At 36.6% G+C, this 12,269-nt stretch overlaps 1 protein-coding gene across 1 annotated transcript in view; it reads left to right on the top strand.

Moving 5' to 3' along the window:
* LOC150107059 (putative serine incorporator) overlaps positions 1–12,269 on the top strand; it is a 341,534-nt gene that overhangs the window by 125,865 nt on the left and 203,400 nt on the right. Inside the window, exon 6 of the mRNA XM_090392928.1 lies at positions 7,801–7,877. Coding sequence (XP_090249054.1) covers positions 7,801–7,877 — 77 coding nt within the window. The remainder of the gene's footprint in view (positions 1–7,800; positions 7,878–12,269) is intronic.

Below are 12,269 nucleotides of genomic sequence, written 5' to 3'. Positions count from 1 at the left end.
TAAATTAAAGATACCAAGAAATTATATACTTGGCTTAATCCTTTATCCAAGTGTAAGCAAACAAAGTTTGCATCTGAAGTATTTTCAGGACTGGGGCAACTCGTATAAAGAAGCTAAGACTTCGCATCACTTAAGATGGTTTGATATAAAATCAGAGGTAAGACAAGGATGCACATTATCTCCACTCTTATTATCATTTATATGGATCACATTATGAAAGAAAGTGACATTAGGCCTAATATTAGAATTGGAGATGTCCAACATAGCTCTTTGCTTTATGCAGATGATCTTGTACTCCTAAACATATCTAGTGCAAGTCTCCAGGATTCTCTAATTGAATAACAGTTGCAACAAATTTGGCATGAAATTCAGCAATAAAAAGACCAAAACTATGAAAATAGGCAGGAACATAGAAAACTTCAGCTGCATTTGAATGGAGATCCTATAGAACGAGTAAAATATTTTAGGCACAGTTTTTAGTGAAGATTGCAGGTTAAATTTGGAAATAGACAACATAATAAGCAAAACTGGTATGATGAGTAGCCAGCTGAATACGATGTTTGGATTCTATTTTAATGATTTCACTACTGTTAATTCGTGTTTTGTTAACTTATCATAATAACTAGAGCCGATAAAGGAAGTGCCACCGTTATTCTAAACCGAACCACTTATTTAGAAAAATGAATCTGCTAGTCTCGGACGATAGTACATACGAACGTGTTAACTACGACCCATCCAATAAAATAAAAAAGAAAACGGAGAAACTACTTAAATCTTTTACCACATGGCCTTGAAGATACAGTCAAAAAACTACTTCCACACTACGCTTGTTCCTCGAGAATTTACTGTCTACCAAAGGATACACGAACAAAACACACCACTCTGGCTGATAGTCGAAGGTATAGATAGCCCGAATTATCACCTAGCCAAGTAATTAGTGACAACACTCAAGGAGTTGGTAGGTCTTTCCCCCTCCTATATCAGAAACACACAAAACTTCATAAACATAATCAAAAACATTACATTAGAAAAAGATGATTTGTTAGTCAGTTTTGACGTCTCTGCCCTCTTTATGAATGTTCCAATCAATGACACAATCCTTCTTCTACAGAACAAATACCCTCGAGATATCACAGTGCTCTTTGCGCATGTATTATGTTCTGGTTATTTTGTATGGCAAAACACAAAAAGAAGGCATAGCCATGGGCTTGCCATTATTGCTCCCCCCCCCCATTGCTAATTTTTATATGGAACATTTTGAGCAACATGCTTTAGATTCCTCTCCTTTAAAACCAAAGTCTGGCTTAGATATATTGACGATGTTTTCATGATCTGTCCCATGGCCACTAGACACTTGCCTTAGCCACTTAAACAAAATCACAAACGCATGCAGTTCACAATTTAGATTGAAAAACAGAACACACTTCCATTTCTAGATACGCTTGTCACATGTCTTCTTTCACTCTTTACCAGAAACCAACACATACTGGCCAATATATACACAAAAAGCCTACCACCACTCAACACAAAAACTAGGTTTCATTAATATTCTAAAAAGCAGGGCTTTGAGGATCTGCTCCAATGAACATGCTCTGAAAGACGAATTTAAAGTTATCAGCAATACTTTTCTGAAAAATGGTTATTACAGCCAAAACACTATTAACAAAATTCTCCACAAAGACCTCAATAAAAAACGAAGCTAAACCAGACTACAATAAAACTATAACCATTCGGTACATTCAAAGGACATCAGATAAAATAAACAGAATACTACAAAAATACAACCTCAAAGCCACCTTTAAACCTCCTCCAAAATTAAAAAGTTTACTCAACTCATCCAAAGACCCACTCCCTCATATTTATTGCACCTGTAATATACCATTTATAGGGGAAACAGGACACACAATTCCTATCAGACAAAAGGAACATAAACGACACATTGAATACAATAACTATGGTGAAGCTGGCCTTTCTGACCATACCCTGAACACTTTACAAAGAATTGACTGGAAAAGCACCAGTTGTTTACATCACACCAAAACATGGTATGAACGCAAATTTAAGGAAGCCTGTGAGATTCTTATCAACCACCCCAGTCTGAACAATAATGATGGTTTAAAAATCCCAAGCATATGGAAAGCACATATTCTACCCACGGAACCTTTCTCTCTAAGAGTTGACTATAAACAGGATTGTAAATAATCCAAAATCCTTAATCTAAAATAACAATTGTAATGTTAAAAATAGGACATCATTGTTACTGATAGTATTCTTTCATTTCTCTGATTCTAATATCAGGTTTAATGTCACTTTCTTTCATAATGCTATCTATATAAATGACGAATAAGAGTAGAGATAATGTGCATTCTTGTCTTATCCCTGATTTTATATCAAACTGTATTTCTGTTTCTAAATAATTAATTAATTTGTAATTTTTTTTTCATTAGAGGTCATGCCAGTAGAATAACTGATGATCAAATCATTGTTTCTTTAGCTTACTGTGTGTAATGTAACTCAGCTGTTCTTGTATATTTGTATATACTCCAGATGATGATCTTAATATGAAGATCGAAACGTCGGGAAATTAAAAGAGTTATTTATAACAATGTTGTCAAGTCCATAATTTCTAAAATGAATGCTGATCACCATGCAACACTAAAAGGAAGAATTTATTCTATAGGTTCTCCATTGAGAATGTAACTGAAGTTTTCTATGTTTCTGCATCTTTTCTTTCATAGTTTTGGTCTTTTTATTGCTTTGCACTGGATGTATTTAGGAGTACAACATCATCTGCATAAAGCAGAGAGCTAAGTGTGATGTGATATCTCTGATTTTAATATCAGGTTTAATGTCACTTTCTTTCATAACGCTATCTATATAAATGATGAATAAGAGTAGAGATAATGTGCATTCTTGTCTTACCCCTGATTTTATATCAAACTGTATTGCTCTGTATAACATACCATATACATCATATAACTGTAGTGGTTTGACAAGCTTTTCTCTGAGCATCTTGTATGAGAATATGATAAGGAAGTGTACTAAAGTACACGTTCTTATCATATTCCCATGATTTCTCAACTATTTGTTGTAAAGTGAAAACCTGATCTTGACAACTTCTGTTTGACCTGAATCCAGCTTGTTATCCTCCAAACTTCTCTTCCACAGTTTTTTTGAAGCCTCTTTTCAAGTATGCTTGTAATTCTTACCTATAACACTTAGTACAGAAATTCCTGTACTAAATGTTTCCCTTTTTTTATAGATGGGAAGTATTATTATTATTTCGGGCAACTCCATGGAGTCGACACACTCATCGAGGAAGGCCCTAACATCATGTCAAGAACAACTATTCGACATTCACACAGTATCTATCATACCTCGCCTTGAACTCATTCACGGTCATAGCACCCACAACAGACTCTGGCAGCTTATTCCACTCATTCACCACTCTCCAAGTAAAAAACCTAGCTCTAACACCCCTGCTAACCACATTCTTGCCCAGCTTCAATGTATGGCGCCTAGTCCTCCCACCACCAGTCCTATTCTCAAAAATATCTTCTGGATTAATCTTATAGAAACCCTTCAGTAATTTGAATGTCTCAATCATATCACCCCTTTTCCGCCTATCAACCAATTTTTGCAACCCATAAATCTTCAACCTGTTCTCATAAGGTTCATTTCACAGACCTGCTATCATCTTGGTCACTTGTCTCTGGATCCTCTCCACCTCCTCCCCATCAAGAAGAAACCCTGGCGCCCATATCTGGGCACAGTAGTCTAGATGGGGTCTTATCAAGGCTCGATACAAAGGAACAACAACTTGTTTGTCTCTGCTTCTTAAAGTATTTTTCAGAAGCCAAGTGATTTGATGATCTGATTTAGCCACTTTTGCGATGTGCCCCCCTAAACTTCAACTCCCTATCCACCAATACTCCCAATTTCCTGGCCTCATCAATCTCCTGGAGTACGATTCCACCAATGTGATATACTGCTGCTAATCTTTTCACCCCAAAATGCATAACCTTACACTTTGCCACATTAAACTGACATCCATTCTCCTTTGCTCAGTCTGCCAATCTATCCAAATCATCCTGCAAAATTTTGAGATCATGTGTATTCACTATTGCTCTACCCAACTTTACATCATCATCAAATAACTGAGCAGTTCCTCTCAGATCATTTCCTATATCATTAATGAACAAATTAAGCAGTGATCCAAGAACAGAATTCTGCGACACACCACTAGTCACAGGCCTTCTTTTGAATTTTACTCCTGAATAACCTACTCTCTGATATCTCTCCATCAACCACCCTCCTATCCATCTCACCAATTCTATATCCAACCCCATGTGCTGCAATTTACTGATTAGAATTCCATGTGGTATCCTGCCAAACGCCTTGGCAAGGTCCAGTAAAATCACTGTAAACCAATTACCCTTATCCATTTCAGCCGTCACTGTGTTATAAAATGTGAGCAAGTTACTGAGACATGATCTACCCTTCACAAAACAATGTTGTCCCCCATACAGTATTCCATTTTCATCTATTCAGTCCTGTATTCTTCTCTTGACTAATTTCTCCAAGACCTTGACAATGATTCCTGATATGCTAATTGGTTGGTAATTTACAACAGCAGTCTTGGAACCTCCTTTATGCAGTGGAACTATTTTCTCCTCTTTCCACCCCCTCGGGACTAACCCAGACCCGAGACTCAAATTAAACAAAATGGTCAAGGGTACTGACAATTCTTTAGCCGCTTCATGTACGACATGAACTGGCATACCATCCAATCCCACAGATGTATTGACATTGAGGTTTTGCAATAGACTACTCACCTCCACTTCATTCACCACAATTCCCGTATAATCTATTGGTTCATTCATTTCTGTAATGTCACCACCTGGATGATATATTCTTGCAAAGTGCTCGCTCAGTAATTCTACTATATCAACTGATTCGGTTACCTCCCTACCCTCAGCATTCTTTAAAATCATTCTGCCATATACATTTTTTCTTTTACTTGCAACATATCAAAAAACTACTTGGGATTCTCTTTAGCCTGCATGGCCAATGTTCTTTCATAATCCTTTTTTGCTTTTCTTACCACACTCGTTACCCTTCTGGCCTGCGCTTAAGAGCTCTACCCCAATTTCTGGAATTTGACCTTCTGACCAAGCTCACTGAATTATGCAGTGTATTTATTAATTGAACTTCATACTGAGAGTGCAGTATTACACTTACAAATCTTACTAGGCCGAAGCCTTCACAAGAGATCACCTGATTCTGGCACGAGGAATCCTAACAGTCATACACTGATGGCAGCACCACACCATCAGTCTAGCATGCAGAGACAGAATTTTAAAGTCTCCATACGACAGTCATAATTCAGTGAGCTTGGTCATAATTGAGAGCACCAAACTCCACAAAAAGAAATAGTAGCACTGGTAAAGTGAGAAGTTGCCCCATACTCCTCTTGTATTAGTCTTACAAGGTCTTGGGCACCCAGTACCCATTACCTGGGCATCAATAACCCATACTTCTGTTTCTTTCTTTATTATCAAATCTGGTTTCCTTAAGCCAACCACTGTACAAAAGTGAGGTTCTACCATGGTCTGCCAACCTTTATTTCTTAAATGGTTATTTAATATGGAGATCGCCACATCATGCCTCTGTACATGGATTCTGTGTGTTCTAAAACAACACTGAGAGATGTGAGATAGAATTTCACTGTAGTGGCAGCCAGCCCTACAGTTAATATCATCTCTACTCCAACAAGCTGTATAGGCCCTCGTGGGCAGGGCATTAATTCTAGTCCTAATAAGGTCTACATACTCATATCCTGGTAGTAATTTGGTACCATCCCTAATCCGCTGATGTTGAGGGAATCTTTATGAATCTTACACCTTGTAAGATTCATAAAGAGAAGCAGCATCGGCAAAGCCATGAAGTAGAGATGCCCATCTCTTTGCTCTGCCAATACTGTCACTATCTGGGAGCCCTGGTACTGTGTCTGTAATCATCTTGAATAATAGAACTATGGAAAGCCTCCCTGCAGATGGGCAAGGAGGAACCTTCAAGCTTTGCTAACAGGATGAAACGTAGTTGTGGAATCAACCAGCAGAGAGACAGGATACCAAGCCCTCCATCCTTCACTCTATATAAAATATAAAATATGCCACTGGGGTGTCAGGAGGTAGGCAGAGCCAAATCTCACTGCAGAGCGACAGCCTTATGCATTCGGGATAGTACTGAAACATACGTTCTTCCGAGCACCAAATTGTGGTAATACCTCAGAAGTAAATAGTTAGACAGAATAAAGAGCCTCTGCTGTGGCTTAAGAGGAGCCAATGCTGAAGAGACAGAAGACCTTTCTTTTGGAGTGAAGAAAATACCCAAGTATCTCCATTCTTCCAGGATGGTGGAAGAATGGAAATGCTTGGAATGAGTAGGAGTAGCAATAGCATTCAACACCAAACACCTTCGTGTTTGGTGTTGAATGCTATTGCTACTCCTTCCTTTCTTGATTATCATTGCCTGAATATAACATTTTATACTTATAAGTATTTTAAGTAATTATAAGTATTTTATACTTATTATTTAGTAAAATCTCACCTGTTTTTGTCATCTTTGTCTCAGCATTACCAGTTATGTTCCCTTTTTTCTTTTCCTGTTCTTCTGAAAGTTCGATTTTCTCTTTATTGATACTCATATTGATGGGTCCTATCTTCAGATGTCTGCACGGTTAGCCTAGTGGCTTTGCACTTCGCAACCATATGCCCCTGGGGATGGAGTGTCCTAGGTTCGATTCCCGTCAACGACGTGAGAAGCTCGAGGATCTTCCTCAGCCATAGCCAAGTTAGCCAGTCTTGGGCGTGGACAGCAGGGTTTTTTCTGCCAGTTTATCTGGTGTTTTTCATCCTGCAAGCAGGCAAACTGGTCCGAGGACACACACGGATTACAGGCAGGAATACTGACCCAGCCATAGGTCTGATTCGTCAGCCTATGCCGGTTCCAGAGCTCAGATAAAATTTGGGAGAACTAGATGGTACCGTGAACTCCCGTATAAAGGGGGGAACGCTGTATCATCACACAGAATTTATTTATTTTATCTTCAGATCTTCTTCTTCTTCTACATTTTGAGTTGAAGTTTGTTTTAGTAGTTGACTTTTCACTGTTCAATCTGGTTCCTTGGTGAAAACAGTAGGGGCTTTGTTTAACTGGGTGATGTCCTACCAGGCATGAAATCTCATGTTGCATCATCATCATTTGTATTTGGTTTAAACCAATAGAGAGTACAATTTGGTCTGCTAAGTTCCGAAAATTGCCAGCCCATCTGTTATTCATTCAGTACCCAGTGGATACCCGCTAACAGAGAGCATAATGTAAAGTTGAGGATTGGATGTTAGGTCAGAAGCCTCAGCAATTTTTCTCCACATTCCTTTAAAGTGATATGGAGGTCTCCTCCCAGCTATTTGGCTTTGACTCTTAAGTTACCCTTATATGTTTTCATTATTCCAGTTTACTTCCTTAATTATAATGATGTATATTGCCACAATCGTAAAATTTCTAGTTGTAAAACAGCATCTGTTTTAATGCTTATGTATTATCAGATGTATTATCAGTAACCAACATCAAACAATACAGGAGTAGAAAGTGATTTATTTCCTTATAGTTAGTGATTAGTTGAAATGTTTTTTTTTTTAAATTTGCACCAAGATTCCATTTTTCTGAAGATCATTGCCATTTCAGAGCATTCAGAAGTTAAAATGTTAAAAGTAATTCCTTTTTTTATTTTTCCAGCACTCCTGTTTTGTACTGTCCTCCACTATACTCTAGTGATTAGTGCAATTGTTCTCCTGTATATTTTTTATACTAAAGTAAGTATGTGTTCATACAAAAAATTGTAAAGAATTCTCATATTAAATTTTTAAACAGCTAAACGAATGTCTGCTAAGTATTATTCCACACATGAACATCTTTCTTAGGACCATATGACAAGGATATCAGACAATTGTGAATATAAGAAATTTGCATAAAGTTGACACTAACTATAGCAAAATATATGAATAATTAAAGACCCCAAGAAATTATATTCTTGGTTTATCCTTTATCCAAGTGTAAGCAAACAAAGTTTTCACGTGAAGTATCTTCATGACTAAGCTACTTGTATATGGAGGCTAATGACTTCACATTAATTGCTTTAACTTCCCTTAATTGCAAAGCACATATCCTTTTGGGATAGTAAGGCAGTTAATATGAAATCATTAGCCTCTATATAACCTAAACAAATATATGGATGCGAAAAACTTCCAGATATTGATAGTGTAATCCTACGTCCAATCAACAAAAAACTTGTCCACCTTTGTCAATGCCCAGAGGGCATGATCAGAATATTTAAAAATATTTTGATCATGCTTGATGTTCTGTGTTCTTATTTAGATAGATTGTTTATCTGATTATTTTTATATTTGAATATGTTTCAGTTAGGTGAAATATGGGATTATTTTTTTTTATCACTGTGTTGTTAATAAATCATTTAAGTTCTTTATTAACTATCATTTTTGTTCTGTTTTGAATTTGACTATGCTATCATCTTTAGATTGGATTTAAACATATGAGGCATCTAAAAAATATGTTAAATGTCTCATGAGTTTAATCATGCTTGTAATCTGAATTGTTTTAAAAATATCTGTGTTTTTTGTGAGTCTTCTGAGCTTTACTCATTTGTGTTTTTTCTAGTAAAACTTCCTGAAGATGCTATTAGTGAAATGTAGAATGTAAATCTTATTCATCTAAAATAATACATGAGTGTGTTCCCATTATCTCATTTATTTGGGATGAAATTCAGTAAGGATTTTTTTTTTCTTTTAATTATTAGATGGTGCATGCTGATTGGAGCATCCCTGTAGGCATGAGATAACTGAACCATGCCCAGGTTTTCCTTGTGTTTGTATACATGAATATTGACTATGGGAAAAGTATTATCTAGATAGGGTTGGAATAAGCTTATTATGCTATTTGGCAATAACCCTTGTAAGAAATGGTTATTTCTTCTATAAACATATTTGTAAAGTGACTTGGCATGTCATTCTGGAACACACACAGGCATTATGTCAGTGTGTTTCAAGAATCATTCTTGTTCTCTAAAATCTGTATTTTATTCTGATTTAATTTCATCCATATAATTTCTTATTATTTACTATTTTTGTTTAATGCTCTTGTAACAGAGATCTTCAGAAAGCTTTTCTTAGAAACAGTGACAGAAACTGTTGATCTAGATATCGTGCAGTCATTCTTTTATTTTAGACAACTATAGAAGCATGAAAATAAATATTTAAACAGTTCATAAACAGTTATACAGTTAACTCTCACTATAGCAAATACCATTGTAACGAACTCACTCAATAATAAGCCAATAAAAGGTCCTAACCAAAACTTCACAGGCACAATGCTGCTGTCTTCAAAAAGTTCACTATAGCAAATTATTTAATATAATAAATTGTTCCTGTGATTCCTATGTGTTTGAGAGTTTACTGTAAAAGCATTAATTCAAATCTGCAAAGGGAAAAATTATCAATTTCAAATTAAAACCATTTAGGTTATATGAACATTTCTATCCCCTCTAGCAAAATATTGTAAACCTGTTGTACATTTTAGTACTTTGGATTGGCTAAGGTTAATAATGTTACACCTGATCTAGAGACAAAACATAGTACTTTAAGCCATTTCAGGTCTTCAGTAAATAGGATGGTGTCACACAGGATGACAAAAATTATTATCTATTCCATGTACACATGTTCTTTCCCCCTTCCCCTTTCCTAATTCTGCACAAGATTGGAAGAGCAGACTTGAAACCTTAAAAAAACTGATATTTCTGAAAAGGTGACATAAACTGCTGTCTCAAGCATGTGCTTCTTAAAAAGATGACTTTTCAAACTCCTCTCCCATAAAAAAAGGCTGTTAATAAAAATTCCAACATAATCCTTTATGCCACACCAGCCCCAAGACTGATGCAACTGATGAAACCAATATAGTATAGCCACAGTCAGCAAGTGTAAGTATACAAATCTCTCAAATAGGGAAGTGGGTGTGTTTTTTCGGTAATAGTATTACGGTTAGCTGACTGTGACAGACTTGTAGAGACCACAGGACAATTTTGCTATCCTAAAAGAAATTCACCGCAGCATTGTGCCACTTGGTATTTGGTCAAATTTTTTGTTAGTTTGTGTTAAGGGTTAAGACTAAATGGAATGAAACAGTGCTGAGAAAGGATTAAAAATATTATTTAATGCTTCCAATATTTCATCTGAGTCACTGAGATATCATCAGGGAGTACAATATGTGAGCTGCAACACACATACAAAAGCAACACAAAACTAAGTGAAACGGGGAAAAAATACCAGTCCTAACTAGGTAGGGTGCTTTCTGCGGATACCTGTTGGTGACCAAGGATGTAAACAGATCTGGAAGTATTCATGCTTCCCATATTTTGGGAAGTTTAATGCAACCATATTTATTTAAATCAGGCTGATTTCATTTTAAAAATTTTATGGAATTTACAACCGTGTTAAAAAACTTTTTTATTATCCCGACGTTTCGATCTTCACATCAAGATCATCATCTGGAGCGTATATAAGTATACAGAACAAGCTGAGTTACATCATTAACTGTAAGCTAGAGAAACAATGATTTGATCACGTTATTCTACTGGCGTGACCTCTGGTGGAAAAAAAAAATCCACCAGAGGTCACAAGAAATAGAAACTTCAAGCTTATAAACTGCAACTTCTTTATCACATCTAGCCTACTGATAGGCCACAAAGAGTTCAGTTTGTGACCACCATTAGACCTCATTGCTGAACATGACAACTACCTCCATAGCATTTTATTTGTGATGAGGCAACATTTCATGTGCATGGAGTTGTAAATTGCCATAATTGGGTTTGTGGGTTCAAAAAAGTGGTGGGGGTTGATAACAGTCTGAAAGTCAGTGTCTTGTGTGGAATCATGCATGATCGCATTGTTGAGCCATTTTTTTCTCAAGAGGAGTTGATTATGAGTGTGGCATACCAGGATATGCTAGAGAACTTTGTATTTCCTCAGAGAATGAGAATGTGGAGGGCCTCATTTTTCAACAGGATGGACCCCACACACACACACACACCACATTATGCAGCGATTGTGCGGACTCTGTTCAACAACTGATTCCCAGGAAAATGGAAAGGCAGCGAAGGTCCCATTGCTAGGTCACCGTGCAGTCCCGATTTAACTCTAATAGATTTCTTCTTTTGGGGCTACATAAAAGACATCGTGTATCAAGTAAAAATTCAGTCCCTTGTCCACCTGCTCCATAGAATAACAGCAACCATAGAAGCAATTCCTATGGATATGCTTACCTGAGTATGGTGTGAGATGGAATTCTGTTTTGATGTCTGTAGGGCTGTAAATAGTGCACAGAGTTACACTAATAAGTAATCAAACTTGTGCCATTGTACTTTGATAATATATGCTATATACATTTCTTTTTCAAAATGTCATAAAATAAATTTCATTGAAAACCTCCGGAGTTCTTTTTTGGACACCCTGTACTCATGCTATATGATTTGCTCTTGTGTTTCATATTTAATGTTATTACCAGTCTTTTACATTTTCCGTGTATGATGCTCATGTTACAGTGGCTGAAATACACTAATGTTCAAAACCTTAGGACAAATACTATTTATGAAAATTACAACTGCAAATTCAGATAAGTGAGCTTGTGACAATTTGCATAATTGACGATTTCGAGTAGAAAGTGGGTACATGTTCAAATTTTTGAATCACGCACAAATGGGTTACGTGGTAGCACTCAACAGGATAAAAGGCAAAACGCTGTGCTAAGCAAATTGAAATTGTGTTTGAAGGAAGCTTTTTCATGTGGAATAAAGTTGCAAACGGGGATGTCTTGCATTGCATCCAGGCACGTAGCAGCATTTCAGACCAATGGATTGTGTTCCAGACATTTGCTAAGAGGTCACCCTCACTTGACCATGGAGCATGAATGCAGATTTTTGGTTATAACAGCAAAACATAATTGACACACTACAGCAGACCAGCTTGCAAGTTAGCTTCATTTGAGCACAGGAACAAGTATATCTTGACAAACTGTGCTGATACTTCAGTGACAAGTAAACCTATATGCCCGAAACCCTGCATCCCTTTATCCACAGCTCATCATCGAGCACATTTTCAGTGGTATTGTATCCATAAAAATTGGACAAGACACTAATG

Source organism: Typopeltis vanoorti, chromosome 5 (genome assembly GCF_054136105.1).
Source record: "Typopeltis vanoorti isolate ZY-2024b chromosome 5, IOZ_Tvanoo_1.0, whole genome shotgun sequence".
In the NCBI taxonomy this organism is placed as follows: domain Eukaryota; kingdom Metazoa; phylum Arthropoda; class Arachnida; order Uropygi; family Thelyphonidae; genus Typopeltis; species Typopeltis vanoorti.
The sequence above is the reverse complement of the archived record's forward strand: the minus strand, read 5'-3'. Positions and strand labels throughout refer to the sequence as shown.